This window comes from Passer domesticus, chromosome 20 (assembly GCF_036417665.1).
Source record: "Passer domesticus isolate bPasDom1 chromosome 20, bPasDom1.hap1, whole genome shotgun sequence".
Taxonomy (NCBI): Eukaryota; Metazoa; Chordata; class Aves; order Passeriformes; family Passeridae; genus Passer; species Passer domesticus.
This window is the reverse complement of record NC_087493.1, coordinates 7,442,661-7,459,834: the sequence shown is the minus strand read 5'-3', so window position 1 is coordinate 7,459,834 and position 17,174 is coordinate 7,442,661. Positions and strand designations below refer to the sequence as shown.

The following is a 17,174-nucleotide window of genomic DNA, read 5'->3' as shown; positions in this document are numbered from 1 at the left end:
GCAGCACACAAGGTTTTGCCTCATAAAAACTACAATACAGTCTGCCTGAGGTTGAGGTGCTCCTGTCCAGGAGATTATGGAAGTTTTTCATGTTATTTTTCTTCCAAATGTGAGCAGAAATTACAGAGCCCTCATCTGAGAGAAGCGAGGTCTACTTACCCAAGAATCCCCCCCCATACCTCGGCTTTTCACAACAATGTTTGTTGTTGGAAGGAAGGGCCAGAGAAGCCCTGCTCCAGGGAGTGATGGGGAAGGCAGATGTGCAAAGCAGGCAGCTGATTAGTGACCCACTCGTTACCCTGAGCCAGCGAGGGTTTCGTGTGGTGGGATGTGATGTGATGTGCTGTTCCCTTCCATGGCTGGGAGGCACCAAATACAGCCCTGCTCTGGAGAACAAAACCCAGAGGGGCTCTGAGGGGGCCTGAGCAAGACTCTCTGTATATCTGGGAAAGGTCTTCATCAATGCAATGCTACAGAGATTGAAATCTGTGTTTCCACAAATCCAAGAGCCACTGGCTCCTGGCAAAACCAAACAAGGGTGTAGATGGGTTACAAAACCTACCTACTTATTTGTGATTAAAATCTGTTGATCTTAAAATCTTGATTAGAAATGAATGGTACCTTATGCAATGGTGTATGAAATGTTACTGCTTCAGGGGTTCTTTGCTTTGATCTCTAGCCAAAACCACTACAATCTCAAACAAACATACCCAAATATTAAGGTCACATTAATTTCTGTATAATTCTTGGTTTAATTCTTTCTTTAACCAGGATTCACCCTCTGTGCTAATGACCATAATGTGGGAAGATTGTGACCCACCAAAAGTCATCTTTATTTTTATTTATTACAGGTTTGCATAAAATTTTTTTCCTCTGTGGTTATACAATACCGAGAGCTCTGATGCTCCATCAGCACAAAGACATTTGCTCTGCTCTGGCCAAACGGTGGAAGGACAAATTCTGACCACAGATGTCACACAGCTTTACATCCCCTGTGGAATCCAGAAATTCACCTCACTGCTGAGATCAGTGGCACTGACTGGAAGAGGTATCCGTGCATGTAGGCTAGAAAGACTTTGAAGCCCCACAAGACAAAGACAAAGCACAGCACAAGGCACATCTGTGCACTCTGCTAAGGCTTGCAGGAACATTAGCAAGGACAAGGGAGGAGGAAATGCTGAGGGAAGTGGCATGAACACAGTCGATCTAATTGTGATCTAACGACCCTTACTGGGCCTGTGCTGACCCTGCCAGCCTGGGGTTGAAGACCATTCCCAGACTCTTGGGAGATCTCTGTGACCCCTCTGCAGGCAAGGCAAATTTTTCACATTTCAAGGGAAAACATTCTCCCTTTCCCTCACAAAGAAGACACTGTCACTGCTGCCACCAAACAAATACCTCGTGAGCTAGATGCACATTGGGGAAAATCCTTCATTTCTAAAAGCAAGTGTCAGACACTAGAGATCTCATGGCAGTTGATATTTCACTCTGTTACAAGCACATTTTTTGGCTTTGATGTCAGAGATTCACCATTCTGAGGCTGATATTTATGCTCTCGTTTGTCAGCACCATTGTGCTTGATGTGATTCAGGCAGACTGTGTGACTGTGACTGCTCAGCAGCACCACACTCCTTACCTGGTGAGGGGATCTCCGCCTGCCCAGCCCTGGAGCAGCTCTGCCGTTCCTGGCGGGTCTCTTCTCCTCCACGGGGAGTGCCTAAAGGTGTGAGTGGGGCTCTAAGTGGTAACTCACTGGGAGGACAGGGCTGGAGGCCAGCTGGTGACTCACAGCGCTAGGGCACCGAGTGATACAAGTGAGCACAGCTGGGGGCAAATGATAGCGATTGTCCTGCACCAAAGTCCACCTCTACTGCTTTGAGTGGAGGGGTGTAACAGTGCTTGGGTCAGGCTGACGGACCAGGCTGGCAAGAAGAGATAATGGAGTGGAAATGTGCGGGGAAGAAACTGTGGTGGACAGCTTGGGCTGGGGGCCGGCAGGACTGAGGGTTCGGTCTGAGCCTGCAGCCTGTCGCGGAGCGGGCAAACCGGGCGGCTTCTCCGCTTCCCTCCCCCGGTGCCTCCTTCCGGCCGCCGCCGGCTCCGGAGCCCCGGGGCGGAGCGGGGCCGGGGCGGGCCCGAGCGCCGCGCCCCCGGCACCGAAACGGGCCGGGCCGGGACAGAGCGGGCCGGGCCGGGACAGAGCGGGCCGGGCCGGGACAGAGCGGGCCGGGACAGAGCGGGCCGGGCCGGGTCCCGCCGGGTGCTCGGGTGCTGCCAGCGCTGGAGGAATGGCCACGGCCCGTCTGGCAGCGCTGCCCCGGCTCGGGCTGCGGCTCCTGCGGCGGGGAGCCCCGCCGGGCAGGTGGGCATGGCTGGGATGGGATGGGATGGGATGGGATGGGATGGGATGGGATGGGATGGGATGGGATGGGATGGGATGGGATGGGATGGGATGGGATGGGATGGGATGGGATGGGATGGGATGGGATGGGATGGCATGGGATGGGACGGGACGGGACGGGATGGGGACGGGAGCTGCGGGATGCAGGGGTACAGGGCGGTGGGACTGCAGGGATGGGTGGGTGTAGAGGGCTGGGGCTGTAAGGGACAGGAATTAAAGGGGAAAGCGGGCTGTGGGTGAGAAGGAATAGGGGCTATAGGGGATAGGGGGCTGGGGGTGAGAAGGAATGGGGGATAGGGGGGCTGTGGGTGAGGAGGAATAGGGGCTGTAGGGGGGCTGTGGATGAGAAGGAATAGGGGCTATAGGGGATAGGGGGGCTGTGGGTGAGGAGGAATAGGGGCTATAGGGGATAGGGGGGCTGTGGGTGAGGAGGAATAGGGGCTATAGGGGATAGAGGGCTGTGGATGAGAAGGAATAGGGGCTATAGGGGATGGGGGGCTGTGGATGAGAAGGAATAGGGGCTGTAGGGGGGATAGGGGGGCTGTGGGTGAGAAAGTATGGGGGCTATAGGGTATAGAGTGCTGTGGATGAGAAGGAATAGGGGCTATAGGGGATAGGGGGCTGTGGATGAGAAGGAATAAGGGCTGTAGGGGGCACAGGGCTCTGGGGTTGGCAACCTGTAGGGCACAGAGCTGCAGAGGATGGTGACCACGTCTGATGGGGGACAGGGGCTACAGGGCAGCTGCAGAGTGCTGTGGGTATCCAGCTAGGCCAGTGGCTGCCTGCTGGGAGGGCATATTCATCTCAATGTGTAACTCTTGGCTCCCCTAAAACCCCTCCAAAGTGGCAGAAGGCAGGCTATATCCCCTGGATCTGCTGTGGGGCAGGGGCAGGGATGAGCCCTGAACAGCCGGCAGAGGGAAGTGAAGGCACGGCAGGGCTGAACTTTGTGCAGCAGCTCCGTCTAGATTGCAACAACGTGACATGTATCAAATGCTTCCCCATCCTCCTGCAGGGCTCTGGCTTGCAGTCGGTGTCCCTGTCCCCCCGTGTCCTGCAGCCCCAGGGGGCTGGGTGACCCAGCAGGGCCGGGACACCAAGAAGCTCTGGGGCTTGGGTGCTCAGGCCAGGTCTGTGCCTTGCTCTTCTTCAGTGCTGCCTCTTGGAGCAAATTCATGTCAAAAACAGCAATGGGAAGTATCTGGCTTTGGGAAAGGCTCTGAAGCATTAGCTGATATTCAGAGTAATAATCACCAGGATGAATGGCTTCCAGTGAGCAATTCCAGGAACCAGGTGGGCCACTCCTTGTTTTTCACAGGCAGGGTTTAGGTGGGATTTTTTCAGGTGGTTTTACAATAGGAGTGAAGTGTTGAAGCCACTTCATCATGGGTGTGTGAAGATTGCCTTCTCAGAATCTGTTCTTAGGAAACAGGATCAGAAGGGAAGCATGATAGCATTCACTGCAGCTCACTCCAGCCCAGAACTGAAACTGAGGGATAAGAACACAGAGCCCTTGGAGAGAGAGAACAAGTGTTTAGAGAGTATACTCTTTCTAGTAATGTTATAAAAAAAGTTTAAAATTTTTTAAATTTAAACTTTAATTTTTTTTAATTTAATTTTTTTTTAAAAAAGTTTAAATTCTGCTCCTAGGCTTGTTTATCCTTTTGGCAGGGAGAGTGCAGAGGGCAGAGAGGTGCAGTGGAAAAGAAAACAGAAAGTTGCTGCAGGAGGAGTCTGAAAACCCTGAGAACTTGATCTCTCCTTAAATGAAAAGAATAATATTTTTAAAAATAATAAGTATCTGGTTAACTCTTTAGTCAATAGATTAAAGCAGAAGCGAGGACAGAGCAGAGTTAATTTTCACAACCCTTTCATTGCAGTCATATTGCAGAAAAGACCCAAAGGCTCTTGCCTTGGGGAGAGATGCTCTTGGTAGATGTCCATGAGCAAAGGAACTGGTAGAGTCTGTGAACCTCTCCAAGCATGAACTCTGTATTTGGGACAATTCCCAAGCTCTGGGAAGGCAGGGCCTTTCCCACAGGTGCAGATGTGGCACCACAGGGCAGGTCAGTGTCCTTCACAGTACAGAGGGCACAGGAGCAACTCCTTTGTTTTCTCTCATCCACTTTGATAATTTCTGTAGAGACTGGTAAAGAGTTAAAGGTGAAAACAGAGCTGGTTATCATATGTCAACAACTCCAGACTGTTGACCGAGGCTGTCCGGAGAAAAATACAAACAGCCCCTAGGATTAGCCCAGCTTGCTTCAGTTTTATAATTTCTGCTTCCTGCCACCAGGCAGAAGAGCTGTGGGATTGCTGGGATTTGGCTGCTCTCCCGCCTTTTGCAGGGAAGAGGAGGAGGATGCATTGTTCCAGATCTCTGACGTCTGTGTCGCTGAACTCAAGGGTTCAGAGTTTTGTAGGAGCAGCCTGTGGATGGGGCTGGCTCCTTTGCAGGCTGTCTTGCTGCTGAAACCTGCTGCTGACAAAAGGCCTGTGCTCTCCAAAAGCCGTGGTTTGCAGTGCCCAAGAGCAAGCAGAGCTTTATCTGCTCGCCTCTGGCTGAGTCAGGAAGTGAGAGCTGGTGTAATATCAGACTGTGGCTCTTTTTTATCTCCAGCAGCACCAGATGCTTTGTAGGAAGAGGTGAAGGGTGAATTGCTTGTTTTCTGTAACAAAGATGAACACAGAGATTATTTCTACATCCTTTGGACCCTTTCTTCTAGAGGTCTCTTGGTACATTCTTTCAGATCAGATACATGCATTGCTGCTGGCTGTGGGCAGGAGGGAGAGCAGCCCTGTGTGATTTCCAGCTTATGCTGCTGATAATGAGCATATCTTGTGTCTGCCTCCTTCATTGCACTCCTGATCCCCTGTGCTTCCAAAAGGCTGCTGTGTTTTATCCCACACCTTTCACTTCTGCCACTGCCAAGGTGATACAGAAATGCTGAAGCACATGTGAATGTCAGGCCAGAATTCAGGGAGCTCAGACTAGATGGCAGCTGAGAATTTTGCTTTAATGCATTTGAAGAATTTATGTGAGTTAGTGCTTTGAGAGGAGTCAGTGATTCTGGCTTTTGAACATGAGATATCTTAGCCTTCTTAGCCTCTAATCTGAGTGCTGTTGGTGCTTTCATTTGAAAATGTGAATACTTGGGATCTCTGAGAGCAAGCTGTGTTCACAGTGTGAAATACTGCAGTATTTGCTCAGTATTTTTCAGCATGTGGCTTTGTAATGATATCTTTTACTGCTCTTTGATGCACTTTCATCCTCATGTGTTGGGGGTAGAGAGGAAGCCAAACCATGAAACCTTGAGCTTTGTGTCTTTTTGCATTTAGTCTGAAAAGTCAGTGAAACCTTTTGGCTCTTCAGGTCTGGAAAATATTGAGACAGTAAGCCCAGAGAGCCTGATCAGTGTAATGCTTTGCCAAGACATGGCAGTGTAAGATATTCCCCTTTTCACTGGCAGTGCAGGGCTGTGCAGGTACCTCTTTGAAGGCTGGCTGCAGAGAGCAGGAGGCTGTTTTTCAGCTGGTCACTTTGGATTCTGATTGAATTTTCTGAATCTGAATTATGCAGTATTTCTTCCTCTCTCCAGTCTCTTTTTGTGATGGCCTTTTGTTGTTTATTTTTCCCAGTGCTGAGCCTGCTTGGCTCCTTGTGCCCCCTGAGCTGATGCTGGGGAGAAGAGCTCTTGAGCAACCAAGTCAGCAGCTGCTCCCTGCCTTCTCCAGCCCTTCCTGGGCAGGGAATTTAAGGACAGGCTCTGCTGACACTGGAGATGACTTGGCTTGAGGGAGATGAGAGTGTGGCTGGCCCCATTAAGCGTTTTAACAAACAACCTGAGGGTTCCTCATCCACCCTCGTGAGTTATGACATGGGACAGGGACTTCCTCACTTTCTGTTTCAACCAGCAAGTGGCTGTGGGTGGCTGTAGTGGCTTTTACTGCTCTGCCAGGAGCATTCATCCTGCCCTTGCTTTAGGGAGAATTTTTTCTACCTTTTGCTTTATAGAACCGATGTTTATAAAGGCCTTTATTCAGAGCTTTCTTTCATCTCCTCACTTACACACATGCTTTGCCCAGGAGTTTTCAGGTAAGGTAGCTCAGTTTAGCACTTGTCCTCCCTCCTCCTCAGGCAGCCTTACAGCCTTGATGTGAGTTGCCCAAGAGCTTGGTGAGGAGGGATGTGTGAGCAGAGCCTGTGGGAGTTTGCACAATCCTCCCCCTGCCGAAGAGCAATGGGGGAGAAAGGGTCAGGTCGTTCACTTGTCTCTTGGAGCTGCACTCCCCCAAGGTAAAATCTGGCTTTTGTTCTCTGAACACCGCCTTTCACTCCACATTGGAGGTAACTCCAGGCTCAGGCTTGTTTCTTGTGGGCAGGAAAACAAATAATTTGTTGCAGTACCGCCAAGTCTTTGCAGAATATTGATCCCGTGGTAGATGGGCATTTAGGCTGAGCTATTTTTCCTCTTTAAGGCAGGGATTTCCTCATTATTCACTGCATTGTACACAGCCTCTGTGCTATGCACCCTACAAATGTCCCTCAGCCCTGTCCCTCCTGGTTGTCTCCTAAGGTTGGAATGCAGGAGGTGAAGTCGTGGAGGAGGCAGAGAGAAATGAGGAGGGACAGAGAGCACGGGGAGGAAGGCAGCGTGGTGGGAGATGGCTGCTGCAGTAGAGAGAGGTTTGTAGGGGATGGAGAGAGAAACCAAGGTAGGAACTGCAGTGCTCAGATGGTCAGAAGCTGTGGTTCAAGGGGAGATTTCCACCAATGATCAGACCTCAGAGAAAGCTTTAATGATATTAAAATGACTTTCCCTGTTGTTGCTTCTCTTGACTCATTGACCTCCCCCTTGGCCTCCAGCACAATGTCTCAGTGCTCCTGCCCTGCTTGGTTTGTACTTCTCAAACCCACTCCTGCTCTCCTCCTTCCCACCTGTCCCAAATTTGCAGTGGGGGCCATCTCCTCCCTTCTATGGTATTGCCTCTGCACTTCTCCCCCCTCATCTTGCTGCTATCTCCTCTTTTTATTGATGCTGTTTCAGTCCCATAAACTCTTTGCATTCCAGCTGTCAGAGATGGAATTTGTACAGCTGCTCGCTGTTGTAAACACAGACCATTCCTTTGTAGACACCTCAGTTACAGCTTAGCTTCTCTGAACTCTTCTAAAAACAGTTTTCATTCTGCAGGATTAGACTCTTCTCTGCTGATTGTTTTGGAGAGTGACCTCTTTAATTTTAATTCTCTCTTTCTCATTTGTTTGCTCTTTTCAGCCAGTTGGGAGAATTTATCTAAAAACTGGTTTGGTTGTGTTACTTCACACCTATTTATACTTTTTAATGTTGCAGAAAGACCAAGCCCATCTCTCAGTGAACTGCAGAGCCCACATTCTGTCTGGGCACGCTGATATATCCATGTAGTTTTCAGTGCAGGTGAATGATGGTCGGAGCAGGCTGTGCCAGTTCTGCAGGGCTGGAGCAGGCTTCTTCCTCACCAGCTCTCCCATGGAGGGATGGAGGCTCTGCCTGTTCTGCTCACTGGTATAGACACACATGTGTGTGCCTGGGGCTACCAAGGCTGTCCATGTGCCCCAAGCCACTGCACAAGCTTTCCAAGTCCTTTTGGAAGTCTTCCTGGTCTTGACCCACTGAAGCAGCTGCCTGTGGTTCCCACTGGTGCAGGAATGTGCACCAGGTACTCCCAAAGCCATTGGCAGGCTGATAATCCCTCCGGACGGGGAGAACTGCGTTGACAGGTTAAATTAAACCGCCTCTTCTCTTTTTTTCCCCCAGTGCCCTGCACACAAAGGTGCCCTCTGTGTCTCCCAAGGTGACCAGCAGCTACATCCAGGGCCCCACAGACATTCCCCTTCTGGACAAAACCATGGGCCAGTGCCTGGAGGAGACTGTGGAGCGCTTTCCTGACCGCGAGGCCTTGGTCTTCTGCCGGGACGGCGTTCGGAAGACGTTTGCTCAGTTCAAGGAGGAGGTGAGGGCCTTGCTCACCCCTCGGGGGCTGGACGACAGCAGCAGGCGTGATGGAGCAATGGGAACCATTGCTCAGTGTCGCTGCTCAGCTCAGGGCTGAGATGAGTTGTGTGTGGACCTTGGTGCTGCTGCAGAGGGAGCAGCACATTTCCAGCAAGTGCTGCCTGCGTCCTTCTCCCAGCCCTGGGATGGAAGGGGGGTACTCAAAATGCCAACATGCCATAATGAACATCCACACTTCAAAATTATCACACTTACCTGATGGGTTACGGGCTGAGTCATGGTGTTTTTCTCTGTTGGAGCAGACTCCACCTTCTGGGTTAGTCACTCTGACTGTCAGAGGTGCTGAGTGTGGGGAAGATTTTTATCCGTGCATGAAGGCAATGGAACAAAGTAAAGGAGTAGGGCTCAATATCATATGCACAGATGTGTGTGGGTGTGTGCACATATGAATATATGGTTCTCTGTTTTTGGAATGGAGGCACTAACTACCTGGAAAGTTTCTAATAAATGTATGAGATGATCTTTGATAGGAAAGAATTGTTTGGTAGGTTTTTAGGCATACTATGGTTTTGGTCACATCCATTCACATAAACAAGATTAGCTGTGTTCACCCTAATTTTAAGAAGTAGGCTGTAATTCAGAACTAAATCAAATTGTTCCTCAGATTCATATCTGAGGCAGATTTTATAAATTCATTTGAGAACTTAACAAAACTATAAAATCTTTCCTGAATGTCTCAGTGTATTTATACATACATTTGTGAACCTGAAACACACTTAGCACCCTGCAAAATAAAGTAGTTGTTAATATAGTGGCCGAACTTGAATTAAGGAATGACAGGATCACAGAATCATTAATGTTGGAAAGGTTTCAAAGACTGAGACTTTGGCCGATCACAACGCTGCCAAGTAGGTCAGAGTACAGAGTGCAACATCCAGTAATTTCTTTAATGCCTCCAGAGTTAGGGACTCCAACACCTCCCTGGGAAGTCCTTTCCAATATTTAATAACCTTTTCAATGAAGAAATTCCTCCTGACCCTAGCCTGGTGCAGTTTGTGGCCACTTCCCCTCATCCTGAGCCTCGTTCCCCAGGAGCAGAGCCTGACTGCCACCTGGCTGCACTCCCTTGCCAGGGAGTTGTAGAGAGGAAGAAAGTCCCCTCTGATCCTCCTTTTCTCCAGGCTGAGCCCCTCCAGCTTCCCCAGTCACTCCTCACAGGACTTATGAGGAGAGGAACCCAAAACTGGTCAAAAATCACTTGATAGAATTTTCTTCACCCAAATCCTTTTTGAAGTAAGTGATACCCAGGCAGATCCAACAGTGTGGATGGGCCCAGCATATGGGTAAAGCTTGTTCCTAAGTGGAATTGATGAGAAACTTGGCAATAAATAGTCTTTGGACAAGAAGTAACTTGCAACAACATAATTGCCTATTTTGACTTCCTTCCTGCTTTGCTGTATTGTTCCAGGTTTGTTATTTTATGCTTCCAGTTTTTATGCTCTCAGCTGAGCAGGGGCTGGCCTGTGCCCCAGGCTCAGAAGCTGCAGCAGCCATGGGCTGATGGTCTGTTCTGGGCAGACACAGCCTGTTGCATTTCAGTCACAAAGATGATGCTTTTTCTCCAGAAAGCAGTGCCTGGAGACCAATATCCCCCCTGCATCTGGTGTGTGACCCTCAGGCTCTTGTGTTTTTCAGGTGGACCAAGCAGCAGCTGGACTTCTGGCCCTTGGCCTGAGGAAGGGAGACCGGCTGGGCATGTGGGGACCCAATAAATACGAGTGGGTTCTTATGCAGTTTGCAACTGCCCAGGCAGGAATCATCCTGGTAAGGAGTTTGCTGTGCCCAGGTTTTAGCAATCTGTTGGGAAAGGAAATAGAGACAAAGAAGCAATAGGAAATACTGGAGAATAAAGTTTGTTTTTCCATGCTCTTGCCATGTCATCTCTAGATGAATCAAGTATTTAAGGAAGACCTGTGCATCTCTCTGCACCTTCATTGTCCACTCTGTAGGGAAGCAGAGGGAGGAGGAGCAAAAAAGTGCTTACAACAGTTGTTAATAGATGTGCTTTTCTCTACAGACCATTTTTTGTGTGGGATGTTGCTGCCCTAACCAGCTACCAGCTGGTTAGATCCCTTTGAATGTATTGCTCCATGGAACAAAGGCTCACTTAAAAATCTTGGCCAGGCTGCATATCCATAAAGCCAATTTTCATTTGATAGCATGACCAAAACACACCTTATTTAGGCAGTGCACTGTGTTGAGGTCTGTACCCTGCCTTCTGCTCCATTTCCTCCATCCTGGTCCATTCCAGTGTCTGAAGGAATAGGGTGGAAGAGCATGGCTCAGGAGGAAGCTGAGGGTGAGCTTAACTCCAGTGGCCACTCTGTGAAGAGCTGGGTGGAAGGTGTTATCACAGTTGTCCATCAAGAAACCTGACTTGCACAAGAATTTTGATCTAGTTTAGTGGATGGGATCAACTAGATCAACTCCTGTGAGACAGGAGATCTGGTTTCTGCTCCTGAAGCTCTGTTTTGACTGTGTGACCTCATAAATCTCTTTTCCAATTGTTTTCTTCCACACAAACACAGAATTCAGATATATTTTCTGTGAGTGTGGAATCCCTGTGGTGGTGAGCTGTCAGTTCTGTGTTGGGGGAAAGGCTCTGAGGAACTTTTCTGTTGGAATCTGTGCTATGGGGGGAGCGTGTTCAAGGCAAGAAGGTGATGAAATTCTTGTTTCTGGCTCTTCAGGTGTCTGTGAACCCAGCCTACCAGGCCTCTGAGCTGGAGTTTGTGCTCAGGAAGGTTCGTATGAGCTGTGTGTTGGAGGGGACTGGTGGGGACGTGGTGCAGATGAGCAGCTTAAGGTTTGGGTGTATGGGAAGAGCTGGCTGCTGTTGGATGTGTAGAGGGGATGAAGCTGCAATTCTGTGGCCACATTTCTTGCTGTGGCTGCCACCCTGTCTGATGGAAGCTGCTACATCCTTCTCATCCCTCTCTCTCTGCTAACAGCCAGAGTATTACCCAACCCAACCCCCACTGTCAGCAATCATCTACCAGGGAATTAAAGAAAAAATGCAGGACTTGATATTTCCTCTGTGTCCCTCCTGCTCAGGGCAAAAATCACCATCTGGGACCTCAGCCTTGGTATAAAACCTCAGAAAGGACCAGTGTGCTTGGTAGCTTGATTTCTCCATCCCAGGTTTGTCTGAGGCTGGCCTTGCATTTAAGCTGGTTTAAGTCCTAGGTATTGCCACAGTTTAACATCTCTCTGCTGCCTCATCTACCCTTGAATACCTGCCTGGGTTTGAGTTTGTGACATGCTGAGCACTGATCAATTTAAACTGTTCAGGCTCCCTTGCTCAAATAATGAGGAATTCAGGTTATTGAATATTTGATGGCTAAAAATTAAGATTAAACAGCTATTTTTTTCACTGTGGTTTGTTCAGCTATAAATGGAAAGCTGATATTAGAAAAGAGGGAGCCACTTTTGAATGTTCCCAGCACCATCCAAGTTAGTTCTACCTAGAAATTGGATAATTTTTAGCAAATTTCTTTTGTATCAGTAACTCTGTAATGGGTTGTTGGGCTGCAGTTTGGATTCTTGTTTCATCCTTTCTTTAATCCTCTCAGCAGTCCTGCTGGTCACTCCTGTTCTCATGCATAGGGGTTGAGCCCAGTGCTGCAGCAGAGCACCATCTCTTCTGGGCTGGGTGTCCTTGGGCTTCTCTGTCCTGCTGGAATGTGCAACTCTTCCCTCTTTCCCCAGCAAGGCTTTTGTTTTCATCTCCTCTGATTTTCTTCTCTGATGTAGTCTGGAATGTTGATGGGGTAAGAGCAGAACTGTGCTTCAGTTCCACTGGGAATTGCTCCTGTCTTGCCCTTCCGGATTTGCCAGCATTTATTAAGCACCTTTGACACTGGGATCTCTGGAGTTCCTCATCACCCTCAGGATTGTTTGTGTTTGTTTATTTCCATAATAAATTTTCTGATGACTTTAGGGCTTTTCCTGTTGGATCCTGTCCCTCTGTGCAGTCTGACTGGTATATATGGAAATATGTGTGGAATAACCATTCCTTGGATTCCTGCTGTATTTCCAGGGCTTGGTAAAAGCAAACTGATGTCGAGTTCTCATATTTTACATTCTTTGAAGACAGATCTGCTGCCATTCAGGATGAGACCAAGTGAGAGAGGCCCAACCAGAGACTCTTTATCTTGTACAGCATCAGCCCTTCAATCAGCCCTCCTCTCCCCACACAGCACTTATTTTTCAGAGCTGGTTCACCCAGAATTGCAGTTTAAAGGAATTAGTAGTAAAAAGTTGCAGAGGCCCAAAACAGCCTCAGTCCTGTGGGTTCTGGGCAGCCTGTTCCAGAAAATACAGCAAATGTTTGTCTTCCTTTCTGACAAAGCCCAGAAGGTACTTAAAAATAATTTATTGGAGTAGCCTGTGTCTCCTTATTTCCCAGACTCTGGGAAAATAATGAGAACAGCTGAGTAAATATGTAAATAGTTTATTGGACACAAATGCATTTTTTGGAAGACGAAAACAGTTTGCAAATCTGGGTCAAATTCAGCAAAATCTCTGCTGCTGAAAAAGAAATAAAAATTCTTGGGGTAATTAAGGTGTTTTGTTTTTGGATTATGTAAATATAAGGGTTGAATGAAAAATGTTTTCATTTTCAAAATAGCTACTGCTTTAATAAGAGTGGAAAAATCTTAGGAAAAAGGAACACCTCAAAAATTCCACAAAAAAAAAACTTGGCTTGATCTTAGAGGCAGATTTTAGAAATCCTTGTTTTTCCAAGTTTCCTCAAAAATCCTCATTCCAGATCAACACAGATTAGTTTATTTTAACTTTATTTATTTATTCACATTTTGCACTGGGATTTTTGTTGGAGTTGAGACTCATAATCTGAAAAATCAGATGTGCTCACAACAAAGGCTGTCAGTCCTGGGCAAGGAGGGAACCTCAGGCTGCAGCTCTACTTTCTTGAGCAGCAAAAATCATCCTGAATCCAGCACTGAGGAAGAGCAAAGCACTGGCTGCACAGCTGGATCCAGGCTTGGGATGCTGGTGTGCAGTGCCAGCACAGCTGGGAATGCACAGCTGCAAGGGCTCATCTGCTTCAGCCTTTGGGAAACCTACCTGCTCCTCTCTTGGGGGTGGCTGCTCTTTATCATGTCCTGACCATCAACCCAACGTGACTTTTCATGAGTTTCTGTCTCCCTTCACAGGTTGGCTGTAAGGCACTGGTGTTCCCCCATCAATTTAAAACACAGAAATACTATGATATTCTAAAGCAGTCATGTCCCGAGCTAGAAAAATCCAGTCCAGGGGGAATAAAGAGCAAAAGGTGAGTTAGGAACATCTGGTGTCTTTTGCTCTGACCTCACAGCCGTGCTTTGTGTCCCCTCAGCTGCACCACACAGGTTTTGCTGAAGAAGGAGGTCTCACCTGAAGAGAACAAGTTAGGCTGGCCCAGAGGTTTGCCCTGACCCGTGTCTGGGCACTTTTCTCCTTGTTCTGTTGTTGTTGATGGTGTTTTTCTCTCTGCCAGGCTCCCTGACTTATCCACTGTCATCATGTGTGACTCGAAGCTGCCTGGCACCTTCCACATGGATGAAGTGCTGCAGGCAGGGGACAGCAGGCACCTGAAGCAGCTCAGGGCCGTGCAGCAGACCCTGTCCTGCAACGAGCCCATCAACATCCAGTTCACCTCAGTAGGTGCTCTGGGGTGGGCTCCTCGCTGGGAACAAGGGGAAGGATGTGTGCAGTGCCACACTGCTGGTAACACCCGTGTGTGGAGATGTGAGGCTTGACTCCGTGTTCTTAGCAGGCTGGTTTATTATGTTATGATATATATTACATTAAAATACTATACTAAAAACTATACTAAAAGAATAGAGAGAAAATATCATCAGAAAGCTACAAAGAACAAGAACAGAATGCATAACAAAATCTTGTGACCCTCAGAGTCCGATGCAGCTGCATCTGTGATTGCCTCTTAATTAGAAACAAGCAACATGCACCAATCACAGATTCACCTGTTGCATTCCACAGCAGCACACAGTTATTGTTTACATTTTTTTCCTGAGGTCCTCAGCTCCTCAGGAGGGAAAAATCCTAGCAAAGGATTTTTCATAAAATATCATGGCTACACCACACATCACATTTTCTTCCTGTTTCTCTTTGAGACCAAGCTTCCAGCTTCTGCAGTAGGATGGAAAAAGTGTTCTACCATTTCTCCTTCTTCCATTCTTTGTGTGCAGCCTTTTGTCAAGTTCTGATGTAGATGAGACAGTGCCAGGTGAACTCTGTTCAGCTGAAATTTGGCTATTTTTTGGGATTCAGGTGCTGTTAAAAAAGTAAAAACAGTCTCCCAGGTCTGACAGGAGAAAAAAGGGCAAGATCACCCCAGAGTCTGCCAGGGGGAATGTCCCAAGTCACCCTCAGAAAAAGTGGTGTTATTGCATAATTCCCTGTGTCTTCCAGGGAACAACGGGAAGCCCTAAAGGAGCCACCCTGTCCCACAGGAACATTGTGAATAATGCCAATCTGGTTGGTCTGAGGCTGGGTCTCACAGACCAGGTGGGTTTGGTGGGAGCAGGGTTTGGGGAGGCCTCCACTGCAAGGAGGGAGCACGTGTGGAGAATGTTGGTGTTTACTCACTGGAAGGGCAGGGTGTTTTGCTGAAAATGACATTGGGGCATGTTAATGCATTACATTTTGCATTTCAATGGAGTTCATTGATCTTTCATTGTAGTTTCATGTGAAGCTTTTTTTTAGACAAAAAAAAGCTATCTTTTTGTGGGGGAAAACTATGAAATTAATCACTTTTCATTTTGGTGAATACTCATTTCAAATAATTACAAGACTCTGGATATTAGCTTTGAATTCTGTTGACTAAGGTTTTAATTTGATTTACATGACTTGGTTTCATGTCATATTTACAGTGTTATAACTCTTATCAGGGTATGACCTCTCTTTTTATGGTTTCTTAAAAAATTGTTAAAGACAAATATTTTCTTTTGAAGTTCTCAAGTACTTATTTCTAACACATCAGCTTTGATCCAGAGAATAGATGAGTTGTTTCAATCAGTCTTCAGAGCCTTCGGTGATTTAAAAAAAAAAGAAAGTAAAATGGATAACATGTGCCAAATCCTGCATATTTCATGCCTCTCACAGCATACTCTTTTGGTATGTAATGTATAAGCAATAGCAGACCAAGGAGTCCAGCAAAGAAGAGACATTGCAAAATTACAAGATGAAATATTGACATAAAAAAACATCCCAAACTGATTTTTATTGAAGGCAGGACGTGTCAGTTGTGTTTTCACCTAACAGGAGCACAGCAGAATGTCAGATTTCCAGCCAGGGGATCAAGAAAAAAGCCAGTGCTCAGCTCTTTGCTCTCGAGCAGGGAGGTGGGCTGGAGGCAGACTGGGGGCTCTCCTCTGGTCTCCTCTCCTCACTGTTTTCTGGTTATCCCAGGAGAGTCGCTGCGGGCTCCCTGCTCCTCTCTACCACTGCCTGGCCTCGGTGGGAGGCTGCATGGTGATGGCTCTGCACGGCACCTCCTGCATCTTCTCCTCGCCCAGCTTCGAGGGCAGGGCGGCGCTGGAGGCCGTGTCCCGAGAGAAGTGAGAGCCTCTCTTGCTGGGGAGCAGCCCTTGGCCTCGAGCTCTGCTCCTTCCCTTGCCCCACCTGCCAGCACCTTGCTTGTGCTCCTCCTGCCCACGATGGGAGGGCAGGTTTGCTGCTGCACTCATTGCACGGGCACTTCAGGAGCCAAGGTCTGCCTTTTCAGCTGTGCTTGGGAGCATCACCCTTCTCCTGAAATTAAGGAATCCTTCCTGTCACCTTAGGGCTCTTGCTGGGAAGCATAGTGGTGTCTTGGTTTGCTGTGGCTGCTGTGTTTTCACAACTCAACACCTGCCCTCCTTTTCCAAGTCCAGCTCTGCTGCTGGGATGGTGTTCCCCTATTGTTCCTCAAGTACAGCTTGGGAAACAAAAGAGCTGCTGCTGTGTCTGCATCATACATGTACATCTGTGTCTCTGATGTATGTCTGTGTGTGCTGATGATGAGCACCTCTGCTGTGCCTGCTCCGTGCTGCTGCAGCCCCAGATGGGGCAGGAGGGGATGGGGCAGGAGGGGATGGGTGCTGAGCTGGGGCTGCCCCCAGTTTCCACCTCTGCAGCTTTGCCTTTTTATCCCTTTCTCCCTCAAGATGCTCCTTCCTCCTCGGCACGCCCACCATGTTCATAGACATGCTCTCCCAGCCGGACTTTGACTCCTATGACCTGTCAACTCTCCGGGGAGGTAAGTCCCAGAATTCAAATGGAAGAATCCTGAGAACCAGGATATTCCTGCTTCCCTGCTGTATTTTTGGTTTTGTGAGCGCACATCTCTTCTGGTGGGAAGAATTTAGTTGCATGAGCCTTGTGTTTCCCTTGTTAATTTGATGCTACATTTCTTTCCCTTGGGGAATCCTTCCATCATTGTGTATTTTAGGACTCCTTCATCTGAAGGCAGTCTAGGGAAGGACCTTTCTATTTTAGCTGCAAGGGGAGGTGTCAGGAGCAGCTTGATTTTCCTTGCCTCTCCAACCACCACCATGTGGCAGCAGATGCTTTCTGTGTCTCAGACTAGTGCAGTCCATAAAGCAGAGCCAAGCTCAGATTTCTTTCTCAGACCTAAAGTTTCCTGCCTGTTTCTGAAGTCATTCATCCCCGTGCTGGAGGGTGTGATTCCATGTGCTGGAACTTTCTCTCTTGTC

The 17,174-nt window shown here is 48.1% G+C and overlaps 1 protein-coding gene across 2 annotated transcripts in view; it reads left to right on the top strand.

Moving 5' to 3' along the window:
- The first annotated feature begins 2,205 nt into the window (after positions 1-2,205).
- The window catches only part of ACSF2 (acyl-CoA synthetase family member 2), a 36,928-nt gene continuing 21,959 nt past the window's right edge, over positions 2,206-17,174 (top strand). Inside the window, exons 1-9 of one of the 2 annotated variants that reach the window (XM_064395770.1) lie at positions 2,206-2,362; positions 8,197-8,392; positions 10,090-10,218; positions 11,145-11,198; positions 13,632-13,750; positions 13,955-14,117; positions 14,890-14,985; positions 15,889-16,037; positions 16,626-16,717. In XM_064395770.1, the coding sequence (XP_064251840.1) occupies positions 2,289-2,362; positions 8,197-8,392; positions 10,090-10,218; positions 11,145-11,198; positions 13,632-13,750; positions 13,955-14,117; positions 14,890-14,985; positions 15,889-16,037; positions 16,626-16,717 (1,072 nt within the window). In that variant the 5' untranslated portion in view covers positions 2,206-2,288. Of the gene's footprint in view, positions 2,363-8,072; positions 8,099-8,196; positions 8,393-10,089; positions 10,219-11,144; positions 11,199-13,631; positions 13,751-13,954; positions 14,118-14,889; positions 14,986-15,888; positions 16,038-16,625; positions 16,718-17,174 lie in introns of those variants that run through there. The other variant, XM_064395769.1, reaches the window with a different exon arrangement.